The 17897-nt window shown below is 44.1% G+C and overlaps 1 protein-coding gene across 4 annotated transcripts in view; it reads left to right on the top strand.

Moving 5' to 3' along the window:
* Positions 1-16943, top strand: part of stk32a (serine/threonine kinase 32A) — a 46015-nt gene extending 29072 nt beyond the window's left edge. For 3 of the 4 annotated variants that reach the window (XM_035527550.1, XM_035527549.1, XM_035527548.1), the window contains exons 6-13: positions 4593-4630; positions 8008-8097; positions 8669-8772; positions 10141-10257; positions 10707-10832; positions 11554-11682; positions 15415-15479; positions 15759-16943. In XM_035527550.1, the coding sequence (XP_035383443.1) occupies positions 4593-4630; positions 8008-8097; positions 8669-8772; positions 10141-10257; positions 10707-10832; positions 11554-11682; positions 15415-15479; positions 15759-15876 (787 nt within the window). In that variant the 3' untranslated portion in view covers positions 15877-16943. The remainder of the gene's footprint in view (positions 1-4592; positions 4631-8007; positions 8098-8668; positions 8773-10140; positions 10258-10706; positions 10833-11553; positions 11683-15414; positions 15480-15758) is intronic. The other variant, XM_035527551.1, reaches the window with a different exon arrangement.
* The last annotated feature ends 954 nt before the right edge of the window (positions 16944-17897 follow it).

Genomic DNA, 17897 nt, shown 5'->3' with positions numbered 1-17897 from the left:
GCTTTAACTAATGAAGCAACCTCATTCCCTTATAATTTTGAATTAATTGAAGCTCAAATAGTTAGATGAATAACTGCAAATGGATTTGTATCATCTTACAACACTACTGAATCAACATTTGCTTTACTAAACAGAAAAAAAGCAGAAATACTTTTCCGCAGTGTGTTTTGTGTGTCTCACGTATAGTTTCGTTATTTGTACACTGTGAATTAGGACACGGCCTTCTTACACTGTCTGGCTGTTGGTTAGTTTCATGTTACACCTGAGGTTTAACTTTGGACTAATAACACCTGGAAGTGTAAAGTTCTAGTATTCATGCCTCTCTATGTGTCCAACCTAACAGTAGGCAGTATTTAATTCAGGCCAGTTGATCCGTGCAAGTCATATTTGGCAGGGCTGGCCCAGAATGCATAGCTGATTCCTTCTGTTTTCCACTTCTCATCGTTTTTACATTACATTACATTTACTTTCACTGCTTCGTATATCGTCCATACATGAGACCTACTCACAGTACTGCCATTATGCTAAATAACTAGAATACGTACGTGAGAAAAAGATGGCAGAGAAGGTGTGTGTGGTTGTGGGAGACGCAAGGCTTAATTAAACAAAAAGGAAACAGCAAGTGGCAGCACTGTAATAAGTCTGGAGAGGAGAGGTTGAGTGAGTGAGAGGTGAGGGGGCTGTTTCGACAGCCTCTGCTGAAATCACCAGCTTAGCTGTGCATTACAGTCGTGTAGAATTTAACTGCTTTCTAGAGGACATAGTTCTCCAGTTCAGTGACGTTCCACAATTCTGTTTTTTAAAGTGAGTGGCTTCACTCTGTCCTCATCATCAGCAGGAGTTGGGTTGGGAATTGTAAGGCCTGGAGACGACCCAGCCGAGACGTATTCTTTCCACCCATCCCTGCTCAATTTGTTCCCCAAATCCAAAAAGCGCTGAGTCTGTTGTTGCCATGCCACTGGTTGTCACTGGCAACTTTCCTGAGGCAGTACCCTCAGTGATGTCATTGGTAATGGACAGCTTAACGAGCAGTCCGATTGCTCCTCGTGAGGCTTTCTGCCAGGAAACTGTCAACTGGTTAGAAACAGCATGTTTGACCTTTCATCACCTGACTCGTGTGGCAGCAGAGAGAGCTGTCTGCCAATCCCTGACCTCTGACCTCTGGGCTCTGACCTCTGGGCTCTGACCTTGGGTGGTATGATCCTAATCCTAAAGTATTCAAGGCAGAGCTACACTAACTGTGTTTGCATAGTACGTTTTATACACAAAGTTAATTCAAAGTGATGTACATTAAAGGGAACATAACTTTTATAAAGAGGGCATGATAACACAGTTCCCTGGAGTCTAACACAGAAATGTCTGTGACAAGCTTTGGTCAAAATACCACAAGGATCAAGAACTGCTGTAGCCTTCTGACTGCCAAAACAGCCATGTTTACAACAGCCGGTTTGAGTGTGTGTTCCTTTAAATGATAATGTGTCACTGCAGACCCTACACCTGTCTTCCGCTGGAACATTGCTCTGCTCATTCTAGCAGTGACAAACATGCTAACATATATACCTACACACTGCAGAGCATGCCTGCCTGCCAAAATACAGGTGAACGTAAAGCAGATTTTCCCCTAGCACAGCATGCTAATGTCGCTAACTTCTGATCACCTGTTAGATATGCATGTGAACATTGTTGGCATTGGTTGGGCATGTAAAGATTCTGGACTCAGTCCTGCTGTGTAACTCAGTCCTGCTATGTAACTCCGTCCTGCTGCGTGACGCAGTCCTGCTACGTAACTCAATCCTGTTGTGTAACTCAGTCTTGCTATGTAACTCAGTCCTGCTATGTAACTCAAGCCTTATACGTAACTCAATCCTGCTACGTAACTCAGTCCTGCTACGTAACTCAGTCGTGCTTTGTAACTCATCCTGATACGTAACTCAGTGCTGCTACATAACTCAAACCTGATACGTAACTCAATCCTGCTGTGTAACTTTGTCCTGCTATGTAACTATGTCCTGCTGTGTAATTCAGTTCTGCTACATAACTCAATCCTGCTGTGTAACTCAGTCCTGCTATGTAACTACATCCTGCTGCGTGACGCAGTCCTGCTACATAACTCAATCCTGTTGTGTAACTCAGTCTTGCTATGTAACTCAGTCCTGCTATGTAACTCAAGCCTTATACGTAACTCAATCCTGCTACGTAACTCAGTCCTGCTACGTAACTCAGTCGTGCTTTGTAACTCATCCTGATACGTAACTCAGTCCTGCTGTGTAACTCAGTCCTGCTGTGTAACTCAGTCCTGCCACGTAACTTTTTAAACTGACTGTACACTGTTTCATATACTTGAGATGGAAAACATCATTCAGGGTGTCAGAGCCTAATCAAGTTCAAGTTCAAGTTCGGTATATGTACATACATTGTTATATATGCATACATATGTACAGTATATGTATACTATGTATATATACACAATGTATAATGTATATATGAATATAATTCTCGGATTATATCCTCGGAGCACCCCCTACAACGCCCTAGAATTCAACTAAGGAAAGAATAACGTTGCTGTGGATCCTGCAGCAAGTAACGCAAGTTATGGCAGTTTTCTAGAAAATCACATCATTACCGCAGCCATTAACATTGGCTAATGCTATAAGGCCAAAGAAAGAGAGCTAGCTATAGCATCATGATTTCTTAACACTTACATTTCCATCATCGGTAGTTTATCCTCACACAGTAGGCACTGATCCCTATTTTAGGAAATCCTTTGTTGCCAGTCCCAGGTTAGAGAAGCAGTCAGATACTAAGTAGAGAGCACATGCTTTTAGTTCTCAAGCCCTGGGTGGAGTTACGCAGGCTGGGGGCGGGATGATGTTAATGACTCCCTTAGTGATGTGTATCAGCTGAGGGCGTAGATACTCGCACTGGGGGCGGGATGATGTAGCTAATGATGTAGAAAGGGGCGCCTAATCTAAACAGCTCGTTTCAGGCCTTAGACAGCTCAGAAAAACCGACTGGGTTGATAGGCCCTCAGCTTATTCATATGTACACTATATGGACAAAAGTATTGGTACACCTATACATTACAACTACAGGAGTTTTTATGACATCCCATTCTAAATTCAAATTAATATGGAATTTGTCCACTCTTCCACTCTGCTGAGAAGAGTTTCTACAAAATTTTGGAGTTTGTGGAAATGTTTGCCCCTTCGTTCAGAGAATTTGTGAGGCCAGACACAGATGTTGGACAAAATTGCTCATTATCAATCTCCGTTCTAGTTCATCCCAGCAGTGTTTGATGGGGTTGAGGTCAGGGCTCTGGGGGGTCATGTTCTTCCACACCAGACTCACCCCACCATGCCTTTATGGACCTCGCTTTGGGACACAGTCATGCTGGGACAGAAAAGGGTCTTCCCCAAACTGGTGGCACAGTTAGGCAGGTGACGTTCTCCTGGCATTCACCAAACCCAGACTCATCCATCAGACAAATAGATAAGTGTGATTCGTTACTCCACAGAACATGTTTCTACTGCTCCAGAGTCCAGTGGCGGTGTGCTTTACACCACGCCACCCGACGCTCTGAGTTGTGCTTGGTGATGTAGGGCTTGTATGCAACTGCATGTCCATGGAAACCCCTGACATGAAGCTCCTGGCACACAGTGTCTGTTCTGATGTCGAATGCCAGAGGAGGTTTGGATCTCTGCAGCTACTGAGTCAGCAAAGTATTGGCGACTTTTACACACTACACAGCTCAGCGCTCAGTGACCCTGCTCTGAAACTCTATGTGGTCTGTCACTTCATGGCTGAGTTGCTGTGGTTCCTAAACGCTTCTACTCTTCAATAATACCACTGACAGCTGATGGTGGAACATCTAGGAGGGAAGAAACTTCACCCACTGACTTGGTGCAACGGTGGCGTCCTATTACAGCACCACGCTGGAATTCAGTGAGCTCTTTATAACAACCCGTTCTTTCACTAATGTGTGTGAAGGCCGACTGCATGGCTGGTGCTTGATCTAATACACCTGTGGCAATGGGACTGGATATAACACCTGGATTCAATGATTAACAGGTGTGTCCCAATACTTTTGTCCCTATAGTGTATGAAAACACTCGTCTTCTGCCACTATGAGATCTTATACACAAACAATAAATGAGAATGGGAATTCTTTAAACAAAGTTATTTTCCATAAAACCATAATTGAGTGGTCAGCGTGACACTCAATCATCTTACTATGAACAGGTTTCTGGCTCACGTTCAGCAGACTCTAAAAACAATAACACAATGTTTGGATACAGCGAGACCAATGGTGTCACCTGGAGAGTCCTGGCCTGAGTAATCCTTATTCCCTCACTCTTGATCTACTTTGGCCCCTCGTCTGGCTCTCACAGGTCAGAGGTCAGCACCTGCCTCGTCACACAGAAATGTAACTTGGCGTGACAGTGCTGCTTACCTTGCAGCTCGGTTGTGCTCACTGTCTGAGCCAATCCTGCTCTGTTTTAGTGCTTGGTCCAGACGAATAAATGTAAGTAGAGTGTCGCCTCCTCAGATGCCTTGTGTCTTTTCTAATTAAGATTTTGTTTGTGTTGGTACAGAGACATCAAGCCAGACAACATCTTGCTGGATGAACACGGTGAGTCAGACTGCTAACACACCATCATCGTCTGATGTGGGTCGCTTCCTTTTTTGAGGTTCTGTTTTGTCTGATGCGTGTCGCTGCTTCGGCGCAGTCAGACCTGCCTCACGTGTTGACTGGAGAAGGCTGTGAAGGGACAGAACTGTGCTTCCCCTCACACAGGCAACGTCACTGGGAGACACTGAGCCTGAGCAAACTGGGACCATCATTCTTAATCAGCAGGATAATGGGATAGGAATATTAATGTACAGAGAGAGTTATGACCCTGTTTCCTGCAGATAGACGCGCACATGCACACACACACACACACACCAGAGTAGTGAGGGCTTTTACTCTCACTCTCTCTGCCTCCTTTCCTTTCTCTCGCTCTTCTGCTCTGTCTATCTCTCTCTCTCTCTCTCTCTCTCTCTCTCTCTCTCTCTCCCTCTGCTCCTCTTCTCCACACACGCTGTACTTGCTGTGTTTGTTTCCTGATCAGCGCTTAACTCAGGTAGCTGTCAGTAACCCCCCAGGGCTCAGATGCCAGAAGCAGCCATACCGCTCACTGCCGCTCACTACCGCTCACTACCGCTCACTGCCGCTCACTACCGCTCACTACCACTCACTACCGCTCACTTAGTACCACTCAATACCACTTAGTACTACTCAGTACCAGTCAGTAAGTACCCCTCTGTACTGGTTAGTACCAATCAGTACCACTCAGTACCATTTTACCACCCCCTCTGCCCAAAAACCAGTATAGTTCAGTGGTGAATGAGTTCATCGGTGAGGGATGGTGAGGTGGCCACTTCCTCTGGGTTTCCCCCTATAGCACATCTGCAGTCACACAGCTGACAACTCCGTAAACTGGGACTCCATTCCACGCCTAATGTTGCATAGAACTCATAAGGGATGAGTAGGAAAAATGAAGCCGTAAGGAGACTGAAGATCGCGTTACAGTGAAATGGAGGGATGGCGCTGACCTCATACACGTGTGTCACACGTTCACATACACACGTGGACAGCACTGCACCGACATGCAACTTTGCTACATTTAGTGAGTACTGGACATATTATTATGCACAAAGTAAGCCATTCACCCTCCCACCTGACTTTACACACACACACACACTCACACATACACACTCACGTACACACACACTCACGTACACACACACTCACACACACACACACACACACATACACACACACACACTCACACACACACACACACACACACTCACACACTACATTACACTCATAACCTCTAAGTCATAGAAGGCAGCTCTCCCCTGTTGAGTGGGTTAGTGGAGTGAGCACGCCTCGGGGGCCGAGGAGCACGCAGAGCTTCGCCATAACGCTGCGTCCTGGACACCTCAGACATCACATGTGGCATTTGTGGAAAGAACCAGCGTGAGAAACTGATGGAGGAAAAGTAAAAAAGAAAGAAAACTAAACAAGGGAGTTAAGGTGACGCAGATGAGCGATAAATGGATGAGTGCGAGGAGCATGTGGGCGGGGCCAAAGACATAACAGGGTGACGCACACAGCGCAGGACAAACTTTCGGCTCTTCCATGCATTAGGTGTAAGATCGGCTGTGGGAGGCTCATTTGTCTCTGTCTTCAAAGCCTCACAGTGGAAGGAATCTGGGCTCTGGCCCGTCCAGTAGGGCCTGCTTAACATTCACATCAGCACCTACACCGCACGGACCTCAGCACTGTCTGCCTCTTTCACACTCTCACTTCATCTACTTATCTCTCCATCCCTCTCTCTACCTCTCGCTCTCCTCATCCCTCATTCTCCTCATCCCTCTCTCTACCTCTCGCTCTCCTCATCCCTCATTCTCTCCATCCCTTTCTCTGTTTCTTCCTCTCCCATCTCTCTTTCCTTCTGTCTGTTACTTTTCTCTCTTGCTCCCTGCAGCTTGCAGGCACTCAGGGACACACGTGAATACTAAAAACCTCCTATGACAAATAAGGACAAGAAATCTCTGTCTCTCTTACACACACACACACACTCACACACACACACACACAAACACACACACACACACACTCACACACACACACACACACACACATACACACTCACACACACACACACACACACACACTCAATCACACACATACACACTCACACTCACACATACACATACACACACACACACACACACACACTCACACACACACACACTCAATCACACACATACACACTCACACATACACATACACACACACACACACACACACACTCACACACACATTCACACAAACACACACAAACACACACACACACACTCACACACGCACTTACACACACACACACACTCACCCCTGCTCTGATGCTCGTAAAATAGATCCACTCTAGTTCCGTCACACCCTGAGGGGATGCTGAAACTCAGAGTCCTCCCTGTTCCTTCCTCAGCTATCATCCTCCACTGCTGCTTCCAAAGTCACCTGATAATACTTGCAGTGTTACCCCATAATACACAATGTCACCCCACAACGCTCCCAATGTCACCCCATAACACTCCCAAAGTCACCCCATAACACTCCCAATGTCACCCCACAACGCTCCCAAAGTCACCCCATAACACTCCCAATGTCACCCCACAACACTCCCAATGTCACCCTATAACACCTCCAATGTCACAAGGTACATAGTACATGGATAAAGCAAATAAAGTAGCTTTTTAACCCAATGCACTCTGTCATAACTCTCCCAGTATCACCCCAAGCTCTCCCAGTATCACCCCATAACTCTCTCAGTATCACCCCATAACTCTCCCAGTATCACCCCAAGCTCTCCCAGTATCACCCCATAACTCTCTCAGTATCACCCCATAACTCTCCCAGTATCACCCCAAGCTCTCCCAGTATCACCCCATAACTCTCCCAGTATCACCCCATAACTCTCTCAGTATCACCCCATAACTCTCCCAGTATCACCTCATAACAGCCATTGGTATTAGGCAGCCCAGCCCCTCTACGTCTCAAAATAACATGGAAACTCCAAGTTAAACAGACATGTCAGAGAAAACAGGTGCTTTTCCAGTATACAGCAGTGACTCTGCAGTGACTGCAGTGATACAGTAGTGATACTGCAGTGATACAGTAGTGATACTGCAGTAAAACTGCAGTGACTGCAGTGATACTGCAGTGATGCAGCAGTGACTTCAGTGACTCTGCAGTGATACTGCAGTAATACTGCAGTGATGCAGCAGTGACTCTGCAGTGATACTGCAGTGACATTTATGACATTTATATAAATGCACCTTTATTTAATATCCAGGTTATAGTACACAATATGGTACACCATTCTGGGGAATCCAGTTTCAGCAGTCCAGTGCTGTTCTGGACTGTTCTTGTGGTGTTCTGTGCCCCCTCTTTCTCAGGACACGCCCATCTGACGGACTTCAACATCGCCGCCATTGTGAAGGATGATTTAAAAGCTACTTCCATGGCTGGCACCAAGCCCTACATGGGTAAGACACTTCAGACACATGCCTGGTTTAGAAACACCCAGATATCAGCAAGCCCCGTAGGTGCCCAGGATGTTAGAGATCCCTGTAGGTGTACAGGTAGAGTCGAGAGCCTTGTGTCTGACGCAGCGCTGAGTTTCTGTTAGTCATCCTCTGGCCTTTCAGTTTATGCTAACTGGGACATTTCTGGATACCAGTATACTAATGCATTACATGAGTTCAGCACATAACAATACTAATATTCAGTAATGGGAAAGTACTTGTGTATAGCAGTATAGTGTAGAAATATGACATGCTTGAATGTACAGTACTGTATAATATCTTTTTAAATATGTCCGGTTATTTGCTTCCTCATCATGGTGAGTGATGTATGTGGGATTTTAATGGCCATAACAGTAGGTATGAGTGAGAAAGTTCATTAGAGAAAGCACACTGTTTTAAAAGTGATTTTAGGAATAAATGTGAACGTTTATACTGTTTGTGCGTGAGCGCGGAGGAGGGGCGATTGAGGCAGAACATTTTGAATCCTCACACGAGAGTTTCCTTCCCATCTCCTGCTTTGGAACACCCGCAGCTCCAGAACTTTTCCAGCCTTTTGAGGGAAGTCATCCGGGTTACTCGTTTGCCGTGGACTGGTGGTCACTGGGAATAACCTCTTACGAGCTGCTCCGAGGACAGGTGAGAGACCCTAGCGCTTCAGAGGCCTGGATCATCTCACACACAGCTGCGGAGATATGAGATGAAAAAACTAATCCGGAATATGATGACCTAATACAGAACAAAATAATCTAATCCTAAATATGATCATCTAATGCATAATAGTATACCCTAATCCTAAATATGATTATAGAATCCATAATATGATTTAATCCTAAATATGATTATAGAATCCATAATATGATTTAATCCTAAATATGATTATAGAATCCATAATATGATTTAATCCTAAATATGATTATAGAATCCATAATATGATTTAATCCTAAATATGATTATAGAATCCATAATATGATTTAATCCTAAACATGATTATCTGGAATACGATAATCTAGTCCTACATATAAAACAGAATATGATAATATAATGCTATATATAATTATCTAATCTTTGATCTGGTGAGTCTCATCAGAGCTTCCAAAAAAGAAGAAAAACAACCTATAATCTGATCTGCACCACCTCATCAGATTAATTAAAGCAGATTAATTAAAGCAGATTAATTAAAGCAGGGTCTTTTTTGGGCAGGGAGCCCAGAAACCCTTTGGTAAGTGTAATAACGAGCGATCATGAGGCAGACGCATAAGAGAAGAGTGAGCTTTATTAAGGGCAAATGCATAATCTGAGTCATTAGGACGGGCCAGGGTCAGTGAGTCAATGCGGAGAGACCGGGAAGACGTAATATAAAGACTAAAACAATAACATAAGCAGAGATAAGAACAAACAACCAACACCAGAGATTATAAACACAGTCTAGGAATCACGATGAGCAGCAACAAGACAACAACATACACATACGCATGTCCTAACGAGAACTAGAGCGGAAAACCAAAACAAAGACGTGATACGGGATAACCATGAAGAGGGGTCCTGCATGATATGATGGGCCCGTGTGAGATCTCCGTTACGTTGCTGACACACAGCATTTTGGTCGAGATAAAATACAATAAGCAACATGTGCCTCTCAGTCAAAGATATTTGTGTGAACTATCGTAGCCAGTTCAGAAAATCAAATAAGCTTTGAGAAGATCTTAAGAACACACACAGACACCTTTGTTCATAGCTTCATAAGCACTCCAGCACTGGTTTGGAGTGGCAAAGCTTCACTCTTCACTCCTCTGGACTCGTCTGAGCTGTGAGACCTGGCAGCTGATTCACTGAGTTTTTGTTGAGAGGTCGACAGCAATCAAACAACACCAGAAGAAGAAGAGTGTGAAATCAGTCCTCACTGCAAGACAACACACTGAGTACAGAATTCAGTGCTATTGGCCACTGTCATATTTAGACACACACACACACACACACTGATCATTCAGTGTTATCTTTTTGCAGAGGCCATATGTAATGGGGTGCAGTAGCTCCTCCAGTGAGATCCTGCAGTCCTTTCACAGGGTCCTCCCCTGCTATCCAGCCACCTGGTCTGCAGAGCTGAAGTCTCTGCTGGGGAAGGTAGAGCTTCTTTCCTCTGAGACATGGTAGCAAAACTTTCACTCAGTGGATTTTAGCCAGAGGAAGAAAACTGATGGGTTTAATACTACGATAATTATAATATGCGTGTTATTAATATGATCATTAGAATATGTGTGTTATTAATGTTATGATAATTACAATATACATGTTATTAAAATTATGAAAATTCTAATATATATGTTTTTATGATTGTGTTATTAATATAATGATGATATAATATGCATATTCGTATTATCATCATTACAATATGCATGTTATTCATATTATGATAATTATGTGTATTATTAATTAGTATTATTATGTGTATTAATATTAGGATATTATAGTATGTGTGTTATTAATATTGCATGTTATTAATATTAAATGCAGAAAGTTACTGCTTCTTTAATCGAGGCTAATCATGTCTTTGTGTGTTTGCTGGTTTGCAGCTGCTGTGTATCGATGCTCAGAAGCGTCTCTCCAGCCTTACAGAACTCCAGAAATTAAACTACCTCTCAGGCGTCAGCTGGGATGCCATTCTGAGCAAACAGGTCCCACCAGGGTTCACCCCCAATGTAAGAGTCAAGAACACAAAGTGACAAACAGGTGCAGCTCTCACTCCGTTAGACTTTCGCGTTCTACGTTAAAAGCATTGTGATGTTTTGGCACACGTGCCCCTTGTCAGAGGGAATGAAAGAGGATAAAGTCTTCACATGATCAGAGAGACAACACATGATTGGTGGACAGTGTGGACAGGTCAAGAGGATGAGCCACCCCCACAGCTGCTCGGAGTCTACAACAAACAGACATACTGCATCCTAGAGAGAGAAAGATGTCAGTACATTCCCAACATAAAAACCCACAAACACCCTCGACTGTAGGGGAATACAGGAAAGTCTTCTCCCGACGTAAAACCTTGGAGACACTGAGGCGTAGGAGTTGCACGTTTCTGACAGTCTGTATCTGTTTTTTAGGGCAGCACTTCAACTAAAGCTGTTTGAGTGTAACATTTGCTTCTACTGTCAAGAATACAAACATCTCACACACACACACACACACACACCATATTCTCTGCTTGATTTGGGGCTCAGCAGAAGATCTGATTAGTCTGTTGTTTCCTTGCATGCAAGCATCACAATACAGAATAGTCTAGGTCTCCATGGAAACAACTGGCCAAAGCTTAAGAATGACAGAATAGGTGTCCTTGGAAACATTCCATAAATAATGAGATGACTAGATGCTTGTTCTACTCCCCACGTTCCTGAGCAATAAGAGCCTTGTTTTTACAACCTGTAGAGGCGGAGACTTAACTGTGATCCTACATTTGAGCTGGAAGAGATGATCCTGGAAGCTAAACCACTGCACAAGAAGAAGAAGAGACTGGCGAGGAAGAGCAGGGAAAATGGCTCTGAAGGATCACCACAGGTAACGTCTCACTTAGCCTGGGCAATACAGGTAAGGTCTCACTTAGCCTGGGCAATACAGGTAACGTCTCACTTAGCCTGGGCCACACAGGTAACGTCTCACTTAGCCTGGGCCACACAGGTAACGTCTCACTTAGCCTAGGCCACACAGGTAACATCACACTTAGCCTGGGCAACACAGGTAATGTCTCCCCTAGACTGTGCAACACAGGTAATGTCTCCCCTAGACTGTGCAACACAGGTAATGTCTCCCCTAGACTGTGCAACACAGGTAATGTCTCCCCTAGACTGTGCAACACAGGTAAAATGTGTGGCATACTGATTTATTTCCTCAGTCAACTAAATTATTTCCTAAAAAACGCTGGCCTGCAAATCTCATTGGCCAGTCACTGAGGCAGTCGTTGATATCACTGCAAGAATTACTTCACTGGACACCTGTCTGCCAGTATCTTGTGAGTGGTGTTGCGTGATGAAACCTACACGTCGTCCTACTCTGAAGACAGTTTGTGTTACCGGAGCTTAAATGGAAGCTGATTGTAAAGTTGGCAAATTAAATGCTAAAGCTGGAGGACAAAAGTCTGATTCTATAAAACATAAACTCATATAAACTCATAAACGTATAAACACATCCATATGGCTAGGCGACTGTGCTGTGCTAATCTACTCACATTAACCAGGTCTGTAGATGGGTGTGCCCCGACAAAGCAACACATCCAGAGATTCTTTCACAAGAAGCAAAATAAACTTAATGAATAAATTAGAATAAATAAGTAACATCACAGTAATGAAAGGTGGGAAGAGTTTTGGCTCACTGGTTTAACTGCTGTGGTTGTGTGTGTGTGTGTGTGTGTGTGTGCGAGTGTGTGTGTGTGAGGGCGAGTGTGTGTGTGTGTGTGTGTGTGTGTGTGTGTGTGTGTGTGAGTGCGAGTGTGTGTGTGTGTGTGTGTGTGTGTGAGTGCAAGTGTGTGTGTGTGTGTGTGTGTGTGTGTGTGTGTGTGTGTGTGTGTGTGTGTGAGTGCGAGTGTGTGTGTGTGTGTGTGTGTGTGTGTGTGTGTGTGTGTGTGTGTGTGTGTGTGTGCGCGAGTGTGTGTGTGTGTGTGTGAGCTGTTATGCGCACTCATGTATCATGAACACTGATTGAGTGTTGCCCCATAAACCCTGTCCAACACTGTGTAGGCCCCACCTACTACAGTAGGACCTCCACCCACTCTGATATAAACACCTCCTGGTTGTTGCCCAACCTCTTCAAATTACAATTATATAATTATTTTATGTACACTCAATAAAAATCTAACATATCTTATGAGCAGTCCCACTTAGCGGCCTTTACTGTGAATAAAGACCCAGTGAGGTGTGTGGTTTGGGTGCACTGGTCCCACTGAGGTGTGTGGTATGGGAGAACTGGTCCCACTGAGGTGTGTGGTATGGGAGAACTGGTCCCAGTGAGGTGTGTGGTTTGGGTGCACTGGTCCCACTGAGGTGTGTGGTATGGGAGAACTGGTCCCAGTGAGGTGTGTGGTATGGGAGAACTGGTCCCACTGAGGTGTGTGGTATGGGAGAACTGGTCCCAGTGAGGTGTGTAACTGAGGAGTATAGTGACTGACTGAACCACGCACATATTTTGTTGTAATTACAGTCAGATGGAGAAAATCTAATTATTTTTGCTGGTATCTTTCCCCAACTGGAGTAATATGGAGTGGAGCTGTTTAACTATAAAAAGATTTCAGAAAGGATGAGCAGGTTCTCCACTAAAGAGAAAGCTTCTGTTCTGTGCAATCCCTGCATGGCATCTGTCATATGAGGGATCTGTCCTTAAAGTGACATAATATCCTCTAACTAATTGTTCTCATGTTTTAAAATGAGTTTTTATCCACACCCAGGTGAGTTGTAGCACAGCTGTGACTAATCAGCCAGTGAGCCTGATTAACTCACCTCGTTGGGCCCGTGGGAAGCCCCCCCCCCGTCTCTCTCTCTCTCTCTCTTCCTTTTTCTCCCTCTCTCTCCTCCCTTCTTCTCTCTCTCTCTCTTTAGAGTCTTAGTTGTTACTGATCCAGTTATTGACAGGGAGATTTTAGCGCAATTAAATCACAGATTACCCGTAAGCTCTGTGTCAGCTCTGATGGGGCCCAGGTACCCGTAAGCTCTGTGTCAGCTCTGACGGGGCCCGGGTACCCGTAAGTCCTGTGTCAGCTCTGACGGGGCCCGGGTACAGGTAAGTCCTGTGTCAGCTCTGACGGGGCCCAGGTACCCGTAAATCCTCAGTGTCAGTTTTGACAGAAAGCTTAAATAACTCAAAGTCTGCACCTTCTAAATCTGATCTTCAGATTCTTGGTTTCTCCTAAGACAGACTTCCAAGTCAGCAAAAGAGCTGAACAAATTGAGGATATATAATAGTCCAGGAATTCTGTGGTATATAGAAAAAAACAAAAAAATATGTTTTTGCCAGAATCGTCCCGCGGTCCGTGCTTGTACAAGCATCTCTAAGAGGTTTGGTCTAATGACACTGCCACTATTCATCCGAGTGGTGTCTTGACTACATAAGATCATCTCGCATGCCCCTCCCCTTCTCCTCCTGGGCGACGCCCCTCTGCAGACACCCCACCTCCACTTCCTCGACAGAGTGTGTGACAGAGTGTGCAGTATTCCCAGGAACTTGTCCAGTCTGGAGTAATCACTCACAGATATGAGTCCAGTCTGGAGTAATCACTCACAGATATGAGTCCAGTCTGGAGTAATCACTCACAGATATGAGTCCATGTCATATCTATTCTCTAAACGTGTCCTCTTACTTTGTTTTGTATATTTTACTTTATTTTTGGTGGGAACAACAAGAACAAGATCTGGTTTTAAAAAGCCATGTTTATATAACAACAACAAAAATTAAAATGTGAGAAAATTCAGATCTTTTGTAAATGTGTAACTTTCAGGGAACTAGACTATTTTGTTAAGAAATTGGGACATACATTGATGTCAAGTGAAGCTTTTTCTGACTGGTCACCCAGTGTTGATAAAGTGAGCACATGTTCGCAAAGAGGAATACTGAGACCTGACTGAGAAGATCCAGGACAGAACCGACAGAAAGCACAGCTGTACTCTAATACCCCCGTGAGAGTGCAGCTAAAAGACACGTGCAGCTTTCATAAAGCAGAAATAATCACTAGAGCGAACGGCAAGAATGTTGAACAGTGAAGGAGACAGAGAACACGTCTCAAAAACTCATTCTCTCTCCCCATAGTTCAGTTTGAAGAGCAGAGAAAGGACAAGCATTACAGATGACACATGGAACAGCCATAATGTATCGGGGTGTCTTACATCATTGTAAGCCACCATGTGGGGCAGCTAATGTGTATGACATCACCGAGCAGATGTGTATGATGTATAATGTGTATGACATCACTGAACAAGGGAGAGCCCTTAAAGTCCATAAAGATCTTCATGATTTTAAAAGGTTTAAAACTGTAGAGAGACTCAAACGTCAACATATACTAACAGCAGATCAGCACTGGCAGATACATGTAGGCCGTTTTATACATTTATTTTGTAAATATTGATATTACTGGTGTAGTCTGTCACAGACACAAAAAACCTGGTGATTTTCCTTAGAGGGAAACAGGGAGGTGTCCCACACCCGAGAGGGACAAGGTGGTACTGAGGTCATGCCTGGGAAAGATTTGTTATGTGTACCTGTGTACAGTTTTTTTATCGCATTCTAAAATGTCTTTCGGTCATGCAGAATGATCGCCTACAGCAGCGCTTGGATGTTGTGCAGAGAGACTTCATCGTTTTCAACAGAGAAAAGTAAGAAATGTGTTCACATTAACTGTCGAAAATACAAGAACTGTAATATCACTCCAAAAAGCCTGATTATGATTTTAAAGAAGTCTGATTCCAGTGAGTCACCCAGTGTATATACTCTCAAAGTAAAATTGCTTCTATCAGCTTTAACCTCATAAATTTGGTGTCAAATCCAGCATTCAGGACTACAGAGCCAAAGACAAAGTGTCCCATACAGATTCAGTGCATGTCAACAGCTCTGAACCACAAAGCCACTCAAATTCTCTTTCTCATTTTGGAAAGGTTGAGGAAAACCAAACCAGACGCGGAAGCCAACGACGTTCTGAGAAAAGAAACAAGCCAAGCCATTGAGGATGGACAGAACAACAACCTTACTGAAGCGCGATCGTCGTCAGCGTAGGGTCGCTGAGAGATCCAGGCACTGGGTGGGATAGCTTCCCTGGGTCACTCACACACACACACGCACACACACACAGACACACACACACACAATTTCTGCCGTTGAGCGAACCTTTAACCCACATCAGCCCCTGAGCAGATCTTTAACAGACAGTGACCCACCCCAGCAGCTATAGACATTTATTTGATGTCAACTCAGGCTTATCCAGAATACACTGAAGGGCTCTGGTCTTGCAGTCTGTCTCCTTAGCAAATGAGGCTCAGAGAGACAGGGCCTGCCGTCAGCATTTAAGGCGTTGGAAGAGAATCACACTCGCACTGGTATCCTTTTACTGAAGGTGCACTATAGTATGTACATGAATATAGTGACTCGCAGAAGTTGGTGTGGAGTTTAGAAGTAGGTTGCACTTGAATCATGGCATGTAGTAGCCGTGTCTGGCACTGTATCCTTAAACACTCCTGGGGCCTTGTGTCCAAGCAAATTTGGAGTCAGTGAAGATGGTCGTCTCCATCACTTCGACTGCATTCGTCCATTCAGCCCCCAGGTGTTGCCTTACACTTCATGCTAGCATGTTGTAGGATTTGTCCACGTAATCTGAGCTGTGATAATCATAAGCTTTTAGGTCAGACACATTGGCTCTCCTTACAGTGCACTTTAGAGAAGAGTTTTAGCATCGTGGACCTTGTTCAGAAACTTTACTGATCTTTACTAAAGCAGCCTTCAAACGGTGGCCTTCCTCACCGCTGAAGTCAGATCTACTCAAGTGTCTGATCTTCACTTTTAAAGGCACAGAATGGGAAAATTCTCATTGTTTTTTTTTTTACTTGTTTACTTTTTTTGCTGTTAAAATGTGTTATTTATGTGTTTAACGAGAGAATGTTTTTCTGAATGAAACTGTACTGAGAATAAAGTTAATTGTCCTGAGCGACTTTACACATCACTAAAGAAACAATGTACACATTACTAAAGTTTCTGCTTCTTAGACAGTTTTGGATTGTAGAACCAGTACCACAGAGTTTTGCCAGAGACTTTTTAAAAATCTTTATAATAAATCTTTTGACAACTCGCCCCCCTCTAACGTGTCATTAATCTGTATTCACTTCCTGCGTTTGTGACATGTGTTTTGTACTTTGGCTCCCTTGTCGTCAGAGAGCCTTTCACTGATGGAATGGCAGCATGAGTACGAGGTTCCCATGTGGGAATTCCTTCCAGGCATGGAGAAATCTGCACATTGGGTCATATTCGTTTCAATTACCTGATGTTTAAGCCCAAAGCAGCTAACATTATCAGGCAGAAGGAGAGGTTTGGAATTTCAGGTATTCCTGCTCTCACAGACTGGACACGTAGTGTTCACTGGGAACCATTCATCAAAATGAGAAGGACTTCCCGCACAGCCTTCACACAGCATGCTGGTGTGCGAGCTACTGGTCACATATCCAGGAATCCCTGGATGTGTTCAGTAGTGTGGGGCACTACACAGCAGGGGCTCAGCTGCTCATATTAAATGCTGGAGTTGGAATGACTAATCTTCTAATAATCCTGGTGTAACGCACGTGTCCTAATAATCCTGGTGTAACGCACGTGTCCTTCTAATAATCCTGGTGTAACGCACGTGTCCTAATAATCCTGGTGTAATGCACGTGTCCTTCTAATAATCCTGGTGTAATGCACGTGTCCTTCTTATAATCCTGGTGTAACGCACGTGTCCTAATAATCCTGGTGTAATGCACGTGTCCTTCTAATAATCCTGGTGTAACACACGTGTCCTTCTAATAATCCTAGTGTAATGCACACGTCCTTGTTATGGGACAGTTTGTTCTACTGCACTGCAGCACATGTGCTTTTCCAGGGATTCTAGAAAAATGTTCCAAGTGTTTAGGAAATTTTATTTATTTATTTATTTTTGACAACTCTGCTTAAGGGGAAGAGTGCATCTGTTCTCAGATTAAAACCATAAGCATCTGGCAAGTAGGAAGGACACCAATGTTCCAAATAAAACATGTTAATGTCACCTTTGGTTA

This window comes from Electrophorus electricus, chromosome 6 (assembly GCF_013358815.1).
Source record: "Electrophorus electricus isolate fEleEle1 chromosome 6, fEleEle1.pri, whole genome shotgun sequence".
In the NCBI taxonomy this organism is placed as follows: Eukaryota; Metazoa; Chordata; class Actinopteri; order Gymnotiformes; family Gymnotidae; genus Electrophorus; species Electrophorus electricus.
The sequence above is the reverse complement of the archived record's forward strand: the minus strand, read 5'-3'. Positions and strand labels throughout refer to the sequence as shown.